General features: G+C 34.3%; 1 protein-coding gene across 6 annotated transcripts in view; it reads left to right on the top strand.

Moving 5' to 3' along the window:
- Ralyl (RALY RNA binding protein like) overlaps positions 1 to 21,789 on the top strand; it is a 761,418-nt gene that overhangs the window by 670,719 nt on the left and 68,910 nt on the right. For all 6 annotated transcript variants that reach the window (XM_023703200.1, XM_004643083.1, XM_023703202.1 and 3 more), the window contains one exon: positions 4,183 to 4,343. In XM_023703200.1, coding sequence (XP_023558968.1) covers positions 4,183 to 4,343 — 161 coding nt within the window. The remainder of the gene's footprint in view (positions 1 to 4,182; positions 4,344 to 21,789) is intronic.

Consider the following 21,789-nt stretch of genomic DNA (forward strand, 5'->3'; position numbering starts at 1 on the left):
ATGTCAGGTTCCATCTTAGGATATCTTGTGTCCATCAATGGCTTCAGGCATCATGAAGTATTATTAAACAGTATATTCTAGTGATTGTTCTCAATGCTGACTTTTTATATTGTATGAAAATTTGTCCAATAATTCACAACTTTCAATGGTATTTTCTCTTAAAGACTCAAGTATGACTACATAGAGAACATTGTATGCTATTAAAACTTAGCATAGTTTTGATGCTTTCAAGTAAAATGATATACAGACCTAAATTATATTAAATACACACAGAGAATGTTTCCGATTTCTGACATATTAGCAATTGAAAGTTATCTTTTATTTCAGTACTACTAGAAAGAGCACTGAAGAGTCTATAATCTTCATTGATGAGTAAACATTTTTTAATAGATAAAAGGAGATACTGAAACTGTTTTACCATATAGAAAACCTATGTTAAGTGATCCCAAACAGGGACTGTTCAATTATGGAAAAGTGTTGACCTAAACAGGGAAAAAACTATTAGTATTGTAATTAATTGAAAAATTTCTAACTTACAGGGTTTTTATTCAGATCATTAATTATATAGAGCACAGTATATCCTTATGATACTGGAGAACATTAGAAAAACAATATCTGTTTTCTTGCACAAATGTAAATTATCTCCTAGTGAAACGGTACTCCTCTTCAAATGTTTGGGAAAAGATGAGATATATTTCAGTAGAAGGATGCACTTGAGTTCAACCCCCAATATAAAAAAAATGAGTTGGAAATATGAGCGTTGTGGAATGATTCAGAGTCAAAAGACATAAATTTCAACCCTATTTTTGTGTAAACCAAAGAGAACTAGCCAGAATATAGAAATATGTTTTCCAATAATGTTAAAGTGTGTGTGTTCATACAGAAGAATAGAGGATGATAATAGCTGCTGTGCAAGTAACACTGAGAGGTTTTTTTCAAACATTTCTTTAAAAATCTTATTGTTACACTTCAGTAATATTAAATTCTTTACTTTATAAAGCACCCAAAGTATATTCATTTTTTATGTTTACATGCCAGCAAATTGACTTTGCAAACAAAAAAAAATTTTTTTTGAGACAGAGTCTCATTAAGTAGTCAAAGCTGGCTTTAAACTCAGAAGATAGCTCAGGCCGGCATTGAACTTTCAACTCTCCTGCCTCAGCCTCCAAATCCTGGAAGCACAGGCATATACCATGAAATTTAGTCAAAACATCACTATTAAAAAAGAAAACAAACATATTTACTTTTAAGGATCATGTATGAAATCTAGTATCTTTAAGCTTCCTACCAATGTTTCATGTTTTATCAATTAATATTAAAATTAGTATTACCAGTTTTTAGCTTTTGCTAAATGATAAAATTATATATCTCAGTGTCTATTTAGATCAAGAAAATGTTGAAACAAGAAAGAGAACTTGTAAAAGTCTAAAATACGAAATTCACATATTTTGTTAGTTTTGTTTTGTGAATTACATCCCATATTAAAATACTCAACATTCCAAGTCCAGGGAGATAGCTCAGTAGAATGAGTGCTTGCCTGGCAAGCACAAAGTCCTGAGTTCAATTCCTGGTACTGCCAAAAATAAAAAAATAAAAATAAATAAAATATCAAATAAAAAACTTAACATTCCAATAGTGCATATCTCCCTGCCAGAGGCAAATGGAATTATTAAAATATTAGCTGATTTCTCAAATTATTAAAATATTAGCTGATTCCTTAGTGAGAAAAGTCATCTCCCATTCAAACAACTCACCAAAATATTCAGAAGACAAGGGCTTCTCTAAGAATTTGCAGCAAAGGCCACAACACATAATAAGGATAATACTAAAATGGATGTTACCTACTAGATGTGTTGTCACAAATGCCATGAGCAAGTGTAGATCTCTTTTCTCAACCTAAGACTAGAACAGGTAAGCTCAGGAAACTTTGGATCTCAGGCTGGGAAATACTGAAGGACTGCCTGACCTAGGAGGGCAATAGAAATGACAGACATTTCAGGCCCTACTGAAATCTTATTGAAGTGGTAATAAATATCGTGGGTTTATTTGGTCTGTATTTCCATTCTAGCATTCTTTACATAGTTTTGATTATGCTTTAGAGATTTTCTTTGCTCAATTTATAAATTAGTTTATTTAATGAACCTGTTAAGTTGGATGTGCATGGCCTGGGAAAAATGGTCTCCAGAGAGTTTATCTTTCAAGTGAAGGCACAACTTCTAGGCAGAAGGAGATGAGTCAGTCGCCGTATTTTTCCCTCCATAGTCTTGTGTATCAGTGCTCATGCAAAATGCCATCATATTTTGGTTCACTGACTTAAAAAACTCAGTGAATTCAACTTATAAATAACTAATGTAAACCTTGTTTTGTAATTGAAATGAAGGGCAGTTTTCCTTGACCCTTTTGATTTTCAAGGCCCTGGTGGTATGGAAGGTATTCATAACCCTTTTCAGCCTCTGCCTGCTTTCACTATTTGAAGTAAATTGTAATGTGTTGAAACCCATGACCTGCCCTTTGCCAGCAGTTCTTGGGCTTTAATGCTCTTTGCTTAACCACAGAGGGTGCCACCTCTCTTGAACTCTGTTTCATTTTTTTTCCTAGCCAGACATCTTCCTCTCTACCCCCAGCAGGATTCTAAATTATTTTTTGACACATTAACCTTCAAGTGTAAGAGATATTTCTAGTATTAAGGAGCTCTGCTTTAAATTTGTTTTAAATATTCCTCCTCCCTAATAGTGCAATAGTTTTAAATGTTTCCAAATATTTGAAGACCTGTCTATCTTAACGTGCTTTATATTTTTTTTTCCAAAAAGAGATTATCACATTTGGAGATGTGCAAGCAAGATGTGTACTTTAACAAATAACCTCTTAGAGAATTTTTAAATTATTTTCCTTTTTTCTATTATTTTTAGTTTTGACTTTCATGTCAATTTATTTTGACTGCTTTAAATCATTTACAAGGCTTGACTACATATAATGGTATCAGTAATGTATGTAACAATAATAATTCCAAGCAGGTAATGCTATTTTCTTTATAGTGGATGATGATTAAACATCCCATTCACTATTGTATGTCTTTTTTTAAATAAATAAGTATAAATGTATACCAGAATTTTTTTCTGTAAACTGTTATACTTCTCAAATATGTTATCATATAAAAATCTGTAATAAGGGCCAGAGAGATAGCTCAGTGGAATAAGATCTTGCCTGTTAAGTGCAAGGTCCTGAGTTTAATCCCTGGTGTCACAAAAAAATCTGTTATATATGATATTTAGTGTAGATAATATAATACTCCTGAATTTATGAATTACTTATTTCTATAAATGAGTCAATAATCTTATAATTTCATTCTTTGATGGAAATGCATTCTTGTAATGAATAACATTTTCTTCGCATGTTAGCAAAAGCAAATCTATTTATACTAGAAACATTTCCAAAGCAAACACTAAAATTATCTCTATTCCTAATTTGAAAAGCTGGCAAATGGTCAGAAAAATCAAATCTATCCTGGTAAACATTTCCCATCAACCTATAGTCAACAGTAATGTGTGTTCCTACTAGTGCTTTATTCACATCTGGTATGCTTTTTTCTACAATCAGAAGAGGCTTGGACTACATTAAATGTCCTCAGAGGTGGGGCACGGTATTTGTCTTTAAGTTATTTTCTTCAAACTAATTTTATTTCCTTTTTGTTTGTTTTTTCAATTGTTTGCTTTCCTCCCTCTGCGCTCTGCTTTCTGATGGGAGAATCGTTTTCTTTATTGTGTCTGTGGTTCTGCATTATGTCTTTGCAAAGCTATTGTGCTAAATGTGTCTGATATGTACGGAAAATTTTCTGTTCCTAAAAAGGGTAAATCTGTTTATTGAAGCAAAGAAATATATTCGGGGACAAAGGTCAGCATAATTGCAGTAAATTGCACGGTACTGTTGGAGCCAAGCTCCTGGTCCTTTCCTACCTTCCAAATGAGTTCATGGTAAGGTTATTTTCTAGCGCGTAATAAGCACAGACTACATATGCATGCTATTTCTTTCGTGATAACAAATCTGCCAAAATAAACACTTTCTATCAAACAACAGCATCAGCATATTTATTGTAAAATTTTACCAGGCCATTCTATTTGTCATTTCACACATTTGAGAGACTATTTGGGCATCAAAACAACTCTCCCTTTGTATTTCGTGAAGGTTGTTTGATTACCATGGGCGCGTGCCTCCACCTCCCCGGGCGGTCATCCCACTGAAGCGCCCCCGGGTGGCTGTCGCAACAACTCGCAGGGGAAAAGGAGTCTTCTCCATGAAGGGGGGCTCGAGATCCGTCAGTGGGTCGGCTTCACCAGGCTCTAAATGTAAGTAACATTGCTTCTTTCCCTTTAAAGAAAAATGGCAATTATCATAATTGCATGAATGCCTGCAGTCGATAAATTAACCAGGTGATCATTAGAGAAATATGAAGTGGATACAAAAATATTTGTTTCCTACTCCACTGCAGTGCAGTTGACTACACACACACACACACACACACACACACACACACACGCACATGCACACACACATGTGACTGGCAAAATCCCAGAGCTGATCTGAAAAGTATTTTTCACAACAATTACTATTGTGCTCTCCACCTAGTTAGCTTGTGGTATAAGTCTTAAAATAGAGCATGTTGCTTTCAGTGAGAAAACAATTTCAATTAAAGAAGACACACAAGTATTGTCTTTTCAGAGAAACATTAGGGGTTTTTTGTTTCTTGTTTTTGTTTTGGAGATTTGGGATAATAAATATAGGCAAATTAGATTAGAATTTATTTGGTAAAACTAATTTGTTATTAGAATATTATCCTTAATAAGCAAAACAAAGTTTTATGAATTCCTTGAGAAATTGTATTCTAGCAGAGCAGAAATAGAAAAATAAGCCAATATATCATCTATGTGTAAAAGCCAGCAAGATAGCTCAGTGGACTACACATCTGCTTAGGCAAGCACAAGGACCAGGGTTCGATCCCCTACAGCACATGTGGTGCTGACCCTGCCCTGAGGTGCGCTGAGCCAGCCACCGGGTCTAGGCGCGGTGGCGCACATCCGTAATACTACTCTGGGATGGCTCAAAGCAGGAGGATCCCTATGAGTCCGAGCTGCGTAGTGAGACCCTGTACCAAATACATTTTAAAAAGAAGAAAAAAGATAAGGCAGGCAGGCAGGCAGGAAGGAAGGAAGGAAGAAAGGAAGGGAAGGAAGATAAAGGAAGTCATAGTGCTGTATTTCTGTCACAAGTAACATCTGATTAGAAACCCAAAGGAATCTAGGGAGCAGGAGGGTGATTCTGAAACTACAGCAGAGTATTCTGTTCAGCAGAATGGTCAGCATAAATATCTCAAGTCATGAAACAAAAAACTCCTCCAGGACTGCCACAGAGAAAGGATAGGGAAGTGGGGCTAGACAGAAGGGGAGAGGGCAAGGCTCAGTGTGGCTTGGGATGCAGCACGGGAGCTTTGTATTTAATCTGTATCCCAACTCTTTTTGCTGTTGTTTTTATTTATCTATGTTTTATTTTAAAGAAAATTACAAATCAATAAAATGACAAGTACCGTGGATACTTTTACTATCCTTCTATTCATGGCACGCACAGACCATCATGGAGCTACTAAACGGTAGGGTCAGAGCTAGAAAACACGTCTCTTAGTTCTCCTACCTGTGAGCTATCTGCTATCAGTAATTTTTTTCCTCAACATCATCAACTAATCATTATCAAACTTTCTCATTTGTATATGAGACTGGACAAAGAAAACTAGGAGACAATAAAGTAATGATTCTAGAAACTAAAGTTTTGTGTGCTGAGAATTTGATTTAGCTAATATAACCTCAACAGCAAACTAAATATTCATTCTCTATATACTTATTTATCTAATCTTTTCTGGCGATAGATAAATATGAATTCCTTTTTCAGTCTCAGTAATAAAAGAAAATTAGTTTCTGCTGCAGTAGCTAAATATTCTAATATACTTTCAGATTATTAAGAGCAGAGAAAATTCTTCAATTTGATTCTTATTGTGGAAAATTGAACACTGAATTGTCTGCTAGGTTTAGAGAAAACCTCTTCACCATTAGTAATAGTAACTCAATTTCAAATAGAATTAGCTGATGCATTGTGCATCCTTGCCCGGGGTCAATTTTAAGGCAGTGATTATCGATGGAAATTTATTGGTATTTTGTCCAGGATAGTTCTTCATTGCATAAAAGGGTCCTTAGCTTTGTAGAGTATTTAATTTCCCTAACCCCTAAGAACATGGAGAATTCTTGGTGTTCATAACTATAAACTGTCTAATGTATTTCTAAATGTTCCCTAAGGATATGGTACCACCTGAAGTTAGAGCTGCTGACGTACAGAGTATTGAGCTTTCCTTTTGGCAGGTGTAAACACATGGGACTCTAGCATTCGGCTACTGTGAAAGAGGCAGCACGGGAGCTTTGTATTTAATCTGTATCCCAACTCTTTTTGCTGTTATTTTTATTTATCTATGTTTTATTTTAAAGAAAATTACAAATCAATAAAATGACAAGTACAGTGGATACTTTTACTATCCTTTTATTCATGGCACGCACAGAACATCATGGAGCTACTAAACGGTAGGGTCAGAGCTAGAAAACACGTCTCTTAGTTCTCCTACCTGTGAGCTATCTGCTATCAGTAATTTTTTTCCAGTGGCTGGTAATTTCTAAATGCTATCTCCAATGTTCACAAAGTTAAGTTAGTTCTGGTCTTTTAATTTTTTAATTTCTATTTATATCATGAAGAAAGACTGAAAATTATGAATTGCTCTTTGAGGATCTTATTTCATTTTTTTTTCAGTTCTGTAATAATTGGAATTTATAAAAGGACATGTCAGAAGAATATATTTTCTGCTTTTAGTACAGAACTCTATGTATAGCATTGGTTTGTTGAACATCTCATCAAATCCCCTTTAGGCTTGCTTTTTGGTGGCAGGCATATATGTCAAACTCTGAAATTAAAATCTTGCCATGTGATAATGATTATAGGAAGTTGTTTTTTCTTGAAGTGATGCTTTATATCTGGCCACTCCTTAGTTGGTTTTTATACCATTACTTATAATAATAAAAGGAAGAAAAATGATAGCTAATGCCCTGCAGGGTTTATGACATATATTATTTCAAGTACTTTACACATTAACTCATCTATTCTGCATATTTTTCAATGGCTTCTCTATGACTTACTAGAGAATTTTAACTTTTCAGTTGTATAGTTCCCCATTTACTTTGTTTCACCCTACATTTTAGTTTAAACATCCCTTCCTATAGGGCTGCTTTGGTGTGTATTTCTTCTACACATCCATTTTTTTTCAACTATTTTTTCTGTATTACTTTCCTCGGGATGATATAAAAAATCCTAAGATGAGCAGCTTAAAACAACAGAAATTTAGAGGCTGGCAGTCATTAGTGTTGCTCGGTCTGAGGAGGCTTTCCCTCCATATCACATGAGGCTCTCTCTTTTGTGTTTGTGTCTGTGTCCCTTCTCCTTGCAAGGACACTAGTTATGTCACATTAGGGCTCATGCTAATAACCTGATTATGAGTATATCTGTGAAGATCTATTTCCCAATAAGGTCACTTTCACAGTCCCTGGGAGCGAGGATGAATTTAGAAGGAATATACTAGAGATTATAATATTTTTCCTATTTCTGTATATTTACTGAAAACAACATAGTTTTGAGTTCAGTTTGGAAAAGCAATTTGAAAAATTTTTTTTATATTTACATTTAACCTTTTCCTATGTATGCTTGACTCATAATATTTTCAACTATATTCCTTGCATCTTTATTTTAATTTGTGTCATTGGTTGTGATTAAAGCATTTTATTAACATTTTCTAATATTATTTATAGCTATGGCATTTACCTGTTGTACTTCTCTACATTCTCTCCTGTAAAAACTAAATTGTACTGTGCTCATTGCTGCATTTTTGTAGAACCTCTCAATATATTGGTACATCAAACTGTTTTTACCTCACAGGCAGTGAAGGACTAAGATCCAATGGGACTTTTTTCTGAAAGTTATAGTTGATACCTCCTTTGATAGTGAGAGGTCCTGTTTTTCTTTTTTTATCAGCTGTAAACTAAGAAGTTCTGTCCATCAACAGTGCATTTCCCTTCGTCAACCCCTCTAGAGTCAGTGGAACCCTCACACTTTCTAGGGGTTACCTACTGCAAGGTGCTGGCTGGCTATTGTCCTCTTCACTCCAGGGAAATTTATTGACTACCTCTGACTCCAACAACCTAGAGGGCTGTAACATACTTCTTTGGTTTCTTGAAGAACACTCTTTCAAATACTTTGAGCCTGAGACCCACTCCTTGTACCCTATTTAAAAATCACAAATCCTGTGTGTATACCTTTAATCAAAAAACAGAAGATCGTAGCAAATATATTGATAATTTTACAGGTTTTATATCAACAAGAATTTATTTTATTTCATTCTATCAAGTAGTATAATTATTTTTAATATGGGATCACCCAGATGTGGCTTACATTCCAGTTTCTATCCCCCCAAAATCATTAAGTATTAAAAAATATTTTTCTTATATTAGAAGAAATAAATAAAAACATTATTTTCATGCAAAAGCCAATTGCCAAAGCAAGCTACTTGTGGAAATAATCCAAATGAGCTTTACAATTTGTTGTTGAACTACATATGAGAATCCATTTTTAAAAGTCCAGTGGTAGATCACACTGGTTAACTTGTTACTCTGTCTGATATTATGTGACAGATGTGACAGGCTTGACAAGAGCCTAAGCTTGAAAATTGTACTACTACCTATAAACTAGAGATGCTTTGACTGGCTCTCATAACTAGAATCATGATTGCATATTCTCTCTAGGAGCATATTGAACAGTCATACTATATGTAGCCATATACATAAGATATATATGCACATAGTTATTAGTTTGATAGTAGTTTTATAGTCAGCTTACTTTCTGGGGTAACGATAATTTTCAAACTCAAGTCATACACAAAATTTGAGGTTTAGAGTACTATAATCTCTAAATTGTAGAGTGCTATAATCTGAATGAATATTTACTGAGGCATATACACCTTGCTGTTTTACTAAAAGTCATTTCTCATTGTTTAATGATATAACAAGTTCAAAAGAGGAAATGAATGTTATAAGTTGGATAATTTGTCATTTAGTTCAAAGCTTTAATACATCTGATGAAAATTATATTAGTGACATGGTTTGCAAAAGATGAATACAGATAACCATTTATTAAAAAATTAAGGAATTATTTATTTATTTATGTGGTACAGGGTCTCGCTCAGACTCAGTGATCCTGATGTCTCAGCCTTCCCAGTGCTGGGCTTACAGGCATTTGCCACCTGGTTTTGGTGACTGACCCACCAGCATGGCATGTGGTACAACTGGGGATTGAACCGAGGTCCTTGTGCTTTTCAGGCAGGGATTTAGACTGCTGAATTACCTCCACAGCCCTAAATAACCATTTATAATAGATTGCTTTTTAAAACATTAGACTACCACCAACACTTTTGTCTCTCCTCAAATCAACTGAATCTAAAACTATAATCAGCTTGCCCTGTCCCTCCTCATGGAGTCATAAAATAAGGAAGATGTGATGTTGCATGGAAGCACTGTACAAAAGAGAAGACATGAATATCTGTCAGGTTGAGTGGAAATTTCTTAGAGGAAAAACTTTATTTCATTCATAAATTCTAAGTTTCTCTAAATAATTTAAACTATAGTATGCAGCTGGAAAGATCCTAGAAAGTTTGAACATGTCAATGCAATTTTAACGACAAAATATATGATGAGCTAATATAAAAGCCCCAAAGAATCTAACAAAAAATTAAATATAGGGGATTGGAAGACAGTTCAGCAGCTTAAGCAGCTACCTGGCAAGTACAAGGTCTTGAGTTCAATCCCTGGTACCAAATAAATAAATAAATAAATAAATAAATAAATAAATCTCAATTCCGCTTAAGAAATAGTTACTGGCAAATTATCCCCAACACTGAGTGCTGTGTTAGCTCCAAAAATGTGTAATTGAAGTATGGAGATAAGGCAGCAATTGAAGAAATATGTTAATAGCTGCAAAATTGTCATTAAACATTCCCATTCATCTATTACTTTGGATAAGGTATTTATAAGATTTTTGTTATAACGTCTTAAGGAAAGAAAGAATTGTGGTCCAGATGAATTAGAGAAGGCACATTAGAGGAATTTGACCGAATTTAGAAGAGCAAGTTAATTTGGAAAGACAAAAGCAAAGAGAGTCCTTCTTCCTGGAGGCATCACCAGAGAGAGAAATGTGGAGGCTTTCTAGCGAGACTGCCTCTGTAGACATGGTGTCCATGGTATGCTGTCACTGTGGTCCTGGGAAGACAGTGAATCCTTACATACCCCTCTATTTTCTATCTTGAAAATAGACACAATATTTTGTGTGTCCAATATTTGTAAGAATTAAATTAAATTAATTAATATATAAAGTTCTTTGATAAATGGTCATGATCAATGGGATTATGAATGTTATTACTATTATTATTACATCAAATCATAGCAGGAAAAATATGAAATGTCTGCACAGTGGTCCCTCACTTATCATGGAGGTTATGTACGAGACACCCCAGTGATAAGGGAAATTCAGCTAAGTAGTGACATTATATTTATTTTAGCATTTATATGTACTTTAAGGATTTATAAACTCTTCCCACACTCTTATAAACCTTTACCACAGTTTTAAAAACACTTCTAAAGTTCTTAACTAAACTTCTAAAGTTCTAACTTTTTAAACTCATAAACTAACATCATTTTAACACCATATGTATATTGTACACTACTGCAAAATCCTGCGATATAGTGAAAAATTCATGATAAATAATTTAGATTAATATTTTTTGAAAATCTTCACAAAAGCTGAACTGTGAAATAGTGAGGGACTATCGTACCTGGTGTCCAGTAGGTGACTCTGCCATTTCTTAGCTGTGTGTTGTTGAACAAAGATACTTTACTGATTGTCAAAATTGCCTCATCTCTAAAATGGGTATGTTTATCTGAAGCAAAGATTTAATTCTAAGAATTCATTAAGAAATAGGTAACTGAATAAGCAAAATAAAACATCCCATTGGTAACACAACTACAGTGAAAAATTGTGAAGAATCTTGAAAACCTTAGACTTTATTCAGTGGAAAACGCTATGAACAAAGCTCTACATGATCAAAGGGACATTTTAGAAAATTTACCTGATGAATTTATTGTTAGTGTTTTAGAACTGCTGTGACAGAATACCACATCCAGGATATCTAAGACAAAAAAAAATATTTTCTCACAGTTTTGAAAGCTGCAGGTTGGAAATGTGAATGTTAGCAGCTTATTTACTTCTCAGGCTTATAAGGCAAATATCAGAGTCAGGCCTCTCTTGGCTTATAGATGACCATCTTTTCTCTGTCTCCTTGCTGCCTTCCTCTGCATATATTTTGTCCATATGTCCTCTCTTTATGACCACATCAGTCATATTAGATTAGGGTTCACTCATACTTTCATTTTAGTGTAATTACTTCTTAAAGCTCCTATATATCATATTCTAAGATAATGAGATTTAGAACTTCTACATGTGAATTTTCAAGGGGTACACCATACAGCATATAATGCCAAAGTTATGTCTACTACATTTAAGTCTTAAAAAGTGTATCCTTAAGCTCTTTCTACTTTAAATGCCAACTTATTAGATATGATTTAACTTAAATTGAAAGAAAGATGCAATAGATGATTTTGCTCTTCTAATAAATTCAGCACATGTCGAGGAGTCTCTCTGAGTACAGGTTACCACAATGTGCAAAAAAATAATAGAAGAACTTTGGAGGACTCTGGGAAGACAACAGGACTCTGGTTAGCTCTGACACTTAGACCCCAGGAAGCAGGCAGGGAGATTATGCGGTGGCCAACCCAACCTTTTAAGAATTTAAGAGTATTCTTAGTGGCCTATGGGACTTTGGAGAACTGTGACCTATGGACCCAGTACACATAAAGCTTTTCTGGTGCCACTTAAGAACATTGGAGGACTCTAAGCAGGAAACAATTCCAGGAGATAAAGACATATAAGAACTTAGAAATCACACCACTGAAAGTTCCGAAATGATAGCAACTGAAGTAAAATACAAGTCCAACAGGCTATAGAAGAAATAAGATCAGGGCTGGTGAGACAGCTTGGCAAACTAAGTTCCTGCTTAAGCAAGCTCGGGAACCAGGATCTGATCCTGGGTACCACATCCTCCCCTCAACCCACGGGCACACTGAGCCAGCCACTGAGACTGGATATGGTGGTGCACACCTGTAATCCAAGCAGTGGAGAGGCTGAAAACAGGAGGATCCCTATGAGTCTGAGCTGTGTAGTAAGACCCTGTACCAAATACATAAAAGAAAAAAGAAAAAAAAAGAACTAAGATCAGAAATAATCTCTCAGGTCAAAAAAGAAATAACAACAATTGTGAAAGAATTTCTCAGCACAGCTAAAGAAGACAAAGAGTAAAAAAAGAGAGAAGAATAGAAAAATAATGAAAATACTGAATGAATAATACAGGAAATAATTAAAATATATGAAAGATTCAGACAGACATACAGGAATTAACTCCATTAGAAGCTGACAAAACTGCTCAAATTAAACTCAAGATAGACTTTTAGACCTTAAAGACAGTGGTGTAACTAATGAATATGAAAAGAAAGATCTATTAGACTAATAAGGAACCAGGAAATAATAATTCAGCAGCTACAAGATGATGCAAATAAAAATAAGGATGATAGGTGTCAGTGAAATAGCATAAGATAACACAAATAACATAAAAAGACTATTTACAGAAGTATACCAGAAAATTTTCCAAACATGAGAAAAGAATGTGACATAAAGTGAGGCATATTTTACTCCGAATAGCCATAATAAAAATAAATCTACACCTAGACACGTAATAATCAAGATCCCAGAAATTCATCAAAACAATAGAATATTAAAGGCTGCTAGAGAGAAGAAAGAGATAATCTACAAAGGAAACTCATTAGAGTGATGGCAGATTTCATAAATCATCAAATCAAAAAGAACTTGGAGTGAAGTATTTCAGGTCCTTAAAGGAAATAACTTCCAACTCAGACTGATGTAACCTGCAAAACTATCAAATTCAATGGTGAGATAAGATTCTTTCATGACAAAGAACAACTGAAGAAATTTATGATCACCAAACCAACCCTACAAAGAATTCTAACAATCATTAAAAGATGCAGAAACAACCACAGCTTCAAGAACAATAACAGACAGAAACCACCAAACAGAGCAATTAATTAGAAAGATGGAAAAAGTATGAAACTTATTGCGGAAAATAAAATGATAAAAATAAGCCAATACATATTAAGTATAACCATCAATGTAAATGGCCTCAATTCACCAATCAAAGGAAACGGACTAGCAGAGTAGATTGAGAAACAAAAATCCAACAATATGCTGTATACAAGAAACACATTTAACTTAAAAGGAAATTCACAGACTAAAAGTCAAAGGATGGAAAACAATTCTCCATGCCACAGGAAACTAGAAAAAAGCAGGGGTTGCTATCCTGGTTACCGACAATATCAACTTCAAACCAAAAATCACTCAAAAAGATAGAGGAGGTAACTACAGACTTGTTAAGGAAAAACTTAAAGAGGAAGAGATAACAATTATAAATGTATATGCACCCAATATAGGAGCACCTACCTACATAAGACAAAGTTTATCAGACTTTAAAACTCATACAAGCAATAATACAATAGTAATGGGTGACTTTAACACACCGCTGTCACAAAGAGACAGATCAATTATGCAAAAACAGCAAAGCAATAAAAGAGCTAAAACAAACGTGAAGATATCAGCTCAGTAGGCCTTTGCAGAGTGTTTCACCCAGCAATAACAGAATACATGTTCTCAACTGCACAGGGGATGTTCTCCATAGTAGACTATATACTAACTCTTAAGAGAGCATCCTTAAGTAAATGAAAAGAAATTGAAATTATCCTATATATACTATCTGACCTCAGAGCAATATAAATAAAATTATTGACAAAAGAAACCATAGCTTTGGAGATAACAGTAGAATAAGCATCTGCCTGGCACACAAAGGGTCCTGAGTTCAATCCCCAGTACCAAAGAAAAAAATGCCCTAAAAATGTCCTATATTTTATCCCCCTACTCGGAATTTTCCCAAGAGAACTGAAAACATCACATCATAGTGATATATGTGTGCCTATGTTTATAGCAGCACAATTTGTGATAGCCAAATCTTGGAAGCAACCACAATGCAGGTCACCTAAGGAATGGATGAAAAAGATACAGTGCTTTATACAATAGAGTCTTACTCAGCTCTAAAGAAAAACAAACTTGAAGCCTTCGTAGGTATCTGGATGCAACTTGAAGCTATCCTCATAAGAGAAATAAACCAGACCCACATATGTAAATATTGTATTGTCTCCCTGGTGTAAGAATTAAAAAGAAGAAATAAAACCTGAAAACTATAACATAGTTAAATGGAAAGAAAGAGAACTTGAGGATTAAACAACGAAGAGAGATAAAGTACAAAAGTTCAGAAATAAAGTAGGGCAAAACCATACGTTTATATATACAAGATGTATAAGGCAATGCTCCTAAGAATCTCTATCAGGTTGTTGAAAACAGCAGTTAATGGGTAGAATTCTCACCCTGACTAACTCTATATGCTAATACCTGTGAACTAAGCAACTACATTGAAGACAGCAATGCGTAGTAAGTACTACAACCATGCTTGAAGAACTTGTCAGTTTGTTCTTCTAAATGTGTACTGTTTCTAATGTCATATCAATTAGTACTACACTCTCTTTAAAGTAATTTTTTAAAAGGTAATAAAAGGAAATGAAAGAAAAGAACAAAAAAAGAAAAAGCTAAATGTTTTTTAAACAATAAGGTAAAAAAAAAAAGTCACAGAAACACCATAAACACAAGGAAATTAAATAACAACCTCCTAAACAACCAGTGGGTCACAGATGTAATTAAAAAAGAAATTAAAAAATATTTGTAAGAAAAAAAATGCAGATACCAGTTAACAACACCGGGGGGATACAAAGAAAGCTGTCTTAAAATGAAAATTTATAATAGTTAACTCACACATGAGGGAAACAGAACAAACCTAAATAAACAATCTTTTTTTTTCTTGGTTAGAAATAATATTTATTATCCCCTCCCCCATGTACAGATTACTTCTCAGAAACATGCAGATATTATTCATGTCAATTACAGTTTATAGAAAATAACTCATAACCTGTCAGCAATATATTCCTATCACTTTTAAAACTGTAGCCATTTTATTTTTCCACATTAGCTCAAGAATAGTTTTATGGTTTTATTTTTTGGATCAAATCAAGACAGCATTTGTAAGTAACAATTTCCTGACAGAGCCCCTCCCCCCAGCCCCTAAAAAAATTCTATATCCTAAGTGATAAATTTTTCTTGTACATTCAGCAAACTTTATATTGAAAAAAAGAATAATTGATAGGCATTTACTCTCGTGCACAGTAATAAATCTAGCTGAGCTTCTACACCTTGCTTAGCAATGTTTACATAAAATAAATCATCTCTTATCAAGTTACAATGGCTATTTATTGAAATGTAAATATGAAATATTTTAATATACACTTAACCCACGGCAATTTCCTTCTAGCTTTATAATCTGTAATTAAAACATCACCATAAGGACAAGCTTCATCCCAAGATGTTTCCCCTTTTGCTCAGTTCTCTCTCTGAAAGCTGGAATCTTCTTAGACCATGTAGAGATACATTAAAAGCGCAGGGAAAAAAATGTTTTAGCTTGCTGATATAATGCCTTTAATACTCCTGACATAATGCCCATATTTTAACTTTAATATGCAAAATCAGAGTTAAAGCATCACTGAATTCATACAGTATGTTAGTTAATCAACAGTGTCTCACTGACTCAGAAGTTCCCTAAATTGATGTCTTCTATTAGTGTCCTCTTTGCATTTAGTAAGTTTGTAACCACAACTCAATCAAAAAATGTGCTTGTAACAGGCTGCTGGTTTAATTTTAGAATTACAAGTTTCATATTGGGCTACTTTCAAATATAGAAATGCTATGAGTGGCAATATGAACTATTAATTTTGTTCCCCATTACTACAGGTAGGATTTACTCAAATAAAATTTTACAAGACAAAATGTGAATCTATATACCTATGTATGGACATATACATGTATATACTGAACCTAACTAAAGTTTTATAAGCAATACTAACATAGTCCTGGTTACACTTTCCTAAAGACTTAATTGTTTTAAAAGATACATGTTATAGAAGAGGCTTATGCAAAAAGCAAAAATTAAGAATCAACAAAAAAAAATTAAAAATTTAAAACATTAAAAAAAGATCAACATGATCTTTGAGGTTTTCAGTATTATTTCAAGAAGCCATTTCAATCCATCATAGAGAAAACTATGCATTTGTTTATCTTAGGAAAAATATAAAAAGATAATGCTACCATGTAAAGATTTCACAAAACTATAACTGTATATAGAAGTCATATCCACATAAGGTAAATCACAAGTACGGCTTATGTCATATTCTATTACCATCTCCTTTTCTCCTTTACAATGAGAGGGTTATCCTTTTTTAAAAAAAACAAGTTACACGTGTCACAGAAATTAAAATCTCAGTAACAACAAATTAATCAAGATTACACAGTAAGGCATTCTGCTCATGACATGAAAGTAACAGGCTTGATGGAAACAAGTTCTTAACATTTGTAATTTTATATCAACTAAACATTATACAGAAGGCAATCCTTACCACAAATCCAATTAATTGCTCTTTTCCAGGGAAACAGAAAACACACATAAAATCCTCAATTTGGACTATTTCTCCCAAACAGAAGCTCATCTTTTCTGGTTCATAAAGTCCATTCTTAGAACCAAGGATGAAGTCTTTGTACCATTTCTTTTTTTTTTTTTTTAACATTTATTTATTTATTTATTTATTTATTTATTGTGTGTGTGTGTGTGTGTGTGTGTGTGTGTGGCCAGCTCAGCCCACCAGGGGGTGGGGCTGGCTGGCATGTGGTGCTGGGGGATCAAACCGCAGTCCCTGTGCTTTGCCAAGCTTGTTCCAAGTAGGTGCTTTAGACCACTGAGCCATCTTGCCAGCCCCTCTTTGTACCATTTCTAAACCATTTCTAGGTCACACAGTGGTTTCTCAAAAAGCCCAAGTCCTGATAGATTCACAGCTGAATTCTACAAGAAATTTAGAGAATATTTAATGTCAACTTTTCTCAACCTCTTTTGTTATATAGGTCTTGCTTTATCTTCATATCAACCACACAGCATGAAAGTCTAAACAAAAGGTATAAAAAAGTAAAGCCATATTAATATGCTGAACTGTAAAACACTGAAGTCAACAACTTCTGACATTGCCAGTCATGCGGATAACCCATTACTATCATAGACTACTGGACTATATTGGATTACTTTGCTGAATTCATGCTACTATAATATATGAATGACAGGGGCTGGAGAGATGGCTCAGTGGTCTAAAGCACCTACTTGAAACAAGCTTGACAAAGCACAGGGACCGCGGTTCGATCCCCCAGCACCACATGCCAGCCAGCCCCGCCCCCTGGTGGGCTAAGCTGGCCAACACACACACAATAAGTAAATGTAATAAATAAATAAATAAAATAATTAAAAAATATGAATGACAATGGAATACCTGTCTCTTCAATGAAATTGAAAAGGAAGCAATTCTCCCTAACTTATTCCTGGAGACAAGTATTACTCTGCTTCCAAAATCAAAGAGAGATCAAACTAAAATGAGAACTACTGGACAATCTCTCAAATTAACATAGGTGCAAAAATCCTCAATAAAAAGCTAGCAAACAGAATGCAGAAAGTCATCAAGAAAATTATAAAATCACCACCAAGTGGGATTCACCCAAGATGCAGGATGGTTCAGCATACACAAGTCCATAAATGTAACAAACCACATTAATAGAGCCAAGAACAAAAATCACTGTAGGGTTTTTTATCATGAATGACTGATCATCTAAATAGATGCAGAAAAGATTTTGACAAAATTGAACAGTCATTCATGACAAAAAAAAAACCTACGAGAATCAGAATAGAGGGTCTATAGCTCAAGCTGATAAAAGTATGTATAAGAAACCAACAGCCAACAGCATACTAAAAAGGCAAAAATTGAAGGCCTTCACTTTAAAATAAGGAACAAGACTGTGTCCACTTGCCCACTGTCTCCACTTCTATTCAATATAGTTCTGGAAACATTAGCCTGAGCAATTAGACAAAAGAAAGAAATAAAAGGAATAAGGATTAGAAAAGAAGTGAAATTATCATTATTTGCAAATGAGATGATACTCTACATAGATCCCAAAAATCTCCACCAAGGGTCATATATATTTAATCACCAAGTTGAGTAATGTAACAAAGTCAACACCCAAAAATCAGTAGTATTTTTGTACACAAACAATGCACTGAGAGATAAATTAGGGAAACCATACCTTTCACAATAGCATCCAAATAGATGAAATACTTAGGAATCAATCTCACAAAGAAAGTAAAAGATTTATATCGTGAATATTATAATACTCCAAGAAAAGAAATTGAAGAAAATTTGAGAAAATGAAAAAAAAAAATACCTCCGTGCTCCTGGATAGGAAGAACCAACATTGTGAAAATGGTCATATTCCCAAAATTATTATACGGATCCAAAGCAATCTGATTAAAATACCATTAGTATGCCTCACAGACCTAGAGAAAACTTTCCTCAAATTAATTTGGAAGTAGAAGAGACCTAGAATATCAAAACCAACCCTGGGAAGCAAAAGAAAGGCAGGCAGTATCAAAATCCCTGACCTGAAATTGTACTATAAAGCTACTGTGATAAAATCAGCATGGTACTGGTATAGACACAGACCTGATAATCAGTAGAAAAGATCAGAAGATGCAGACACAACTGCAAACATACTCAACCACCTTATCTTTTATAAAGTGGCCAAGCATGTTCATTAGAAGAAACATAGCCTCTTTAATAAATGGTGCTGGAAAAACTGGCTGTCCACACACCAAAGTCTAAAATTAGACTCATCTCTATCACCATGCACTAAACTACAATCAAAATGGAGCAAAGACTTAAATATTAAAACACAAACACTAAATCTTCTGGAGGAAAATGTAGGTAGGAATCTTAAAGATGTAGGGGCAGATAGAGAGTTCATGAACAAAAAACAAACTGCATAAGAAATACTTCAAAGAATCAACAACTGGGATATCATCTTTTTTTAAAGTTTCTGCACTTCAAAGGCAATCTCCAACAGAGTAAAAAGAGAACCCACAAACTGGGGAAAATTATAGCTCACTGTCCCTCCAACTAAGGCCTTCTATCTAAAGTATATAAAGAATTAAGAAGAATCAGGCCCCACCAAATTCGAAGACCCAATTCAAAAACTGGGCATCTGAGATGAGTATACACTTCTCAGAGGAAGAAATAAAAATGCCAAATCAATGTATGAAAAATGTTCAATATCCTTAGTCATTTGAGAAATGCAAATTAAAACAACACTGAGATTCTATCTCACCCCGAAAAGAAAGGCTAACATTAAGAAGTCAGCCAATAACAAGTTCTGGAGAGGCTGTGGGGAAGAAGGAATCCTTCTCTACTGTTGGTGGGAGTGCAGACTGGTACAACCACTATGGAAATTAATGTGAAAATTCCTTCAAAAGCTAAGATTGGTGATCCCGTTCAAGCCAGCTATTCCCCTCCTAATATTTTTCTAGAAGAACTGAAAACATCATAGGACACCAATATATGTGCACACATGTTTATAGCAATGCAATTTGTCATAGCTAAATCCTAGAAACAACCCAGATGCCCATCAACTGAAGAATGGATAAAGAAGTTATAGTATTTTTACACAATGGAGTATTATTCAGCTATAAAATAGAATACATCTGAGAATTTTGGGTGCAACTTGAGAACATACTCCTAAGTGAAATAAATTATACCCACATGTGCAAACATCATGTCTCATTTGTGAGAACCAGAAAGAGAAAATGGGATCAATCTGAAGGGTACAATAGATGCTGGGAATATGAGTGAACTTATTTGAAAGCAAAGAATTACTGAGTTGAAGAGAAGGACAGGAGATGGGGTAGGGGAAAGATATATATCTATGCATGTAAGCAGGATGGTTTGGACAACTGTACTGTGGATTTCTGCTAGTCTAGGAAAAGGAGAAAATAATGCTTAATGTGTTTTGCTTTTTCTCCCATTATTTGTTCTTTTTCTCTTCCTAATTTCTCATATATATCTTTCTTTCTTCCAATTTTGCATGCATATATCTGAAAATATGAGTATCTATTTGGATGACAGCACTATGCATTACAACAAATACTGTTAAATTCATATTACTTTGTTAAGTGAAACTCTGTATCACTTGTAACTTTTCTGTATACTGTTTTGTACTCTCTTTAAAAAATAAAAATAATAAACTCCTGATAAGATTATAATTGCATAGATAGAGTGAATTCCCTCAGAACAATTACATATAGGTTTCTTCATTATTCAATACTTGGTTTACTTAATGAAATTTAAAGTGGTTTGGTAGTCTAAAAAGATTTTTAATTCTTTGATCAATATTGTTTGCAAGGCATTGAAATATTTTCTCGGTTTTACTATAGAACTTACATTTATTTTTGCTAATATTGGAAAAAGTAGTCTTTTCCATATGTAATGATAACAACATGAGAGTATAAGTACAACTGATAAAATTTAGTACGAGTTCTTACTTCTGCCTCCTTCTATTATGCTTCTTTCCTAGATGAAGTCTTAATAAGCAAAATTATTCCTTCTCATACCTGCTTAGCTGGCTTCTTTGACTTTACCTTCCTCCCTACCTGATTAATTCCCTGCCTACCTATTCCAAACCAAGTGTTTGGTCAATTTATTACTCAAAATTCAATTTTTCTTTTTGCTGTTTGCAAATAATAACCAAAGCTCTTCTTTGTACTTCTCAAGAAATATCTGACCTAATACTTTTGTAACTTATCCCTCTGTACATGATTCTAACAAGATAATGAAATACATATTTTAAGTTATCCAAATTTGTGTTCATGTTCCTCCACCCAAAAGCTTTCCTTTGTCTTAAGCAATGTTTTATCAGCTGACTCAACCTATATAACAAACATTATCATCATTAATAATTTTCTCCACCTGGCATTGCAGTACATGCATATAGTCCAAAACTCCATGAGGCTAAAATAAGAGGAGCACAAGTTCAAGCCTAGCCTGGGCACATTAGCAGTTTAGCCAGACAATTATCTCAAAATTAGAAAAAAAAAGATAGATAAAAATAACAGAAAATGTATCTCAATGTGAAGGCCATGGGTTCAGTCACCAATGTGGAGAAAAATAAAACAGAACCAACAAAACAAAAACCCACTTCTCTATGTTTTAAGCTCTAACTCAGAGGGCCGGCCAGATAGCTCAGTGGATGACAGCACCTGCTTAGGCAGACACAGGGACCAGGGTTCGATCCCTGGCATGCCATGCTGGCCCCACTCCCCAGGGAGCACTGAGATGGCCATTGAGATTTGGCGTGGTGGCACGTGCTGTAATCCTAGCACTTGGGAAGCTGAAAACAGAATCACTATGAGTCTGATCTGTGTAGTGAGATCCTTTAGACCCTGTACTAAATATATTTAGAAAA

Source organism: Octodon degus, unplaced genomic scaffold, assembly GCF_000260255.1.
Source record: "Octodon degus isolate 3935 unplaced genomic scaffold, OctDeg1.0 scaffold00165, whole genome shotgun sequence".
Taxonomy (NCBI): Eukaryota; Metazoa; Chordata; class Mammalia; order Rodentia; family Octodontidae; genus Octodon; species Octodon degus.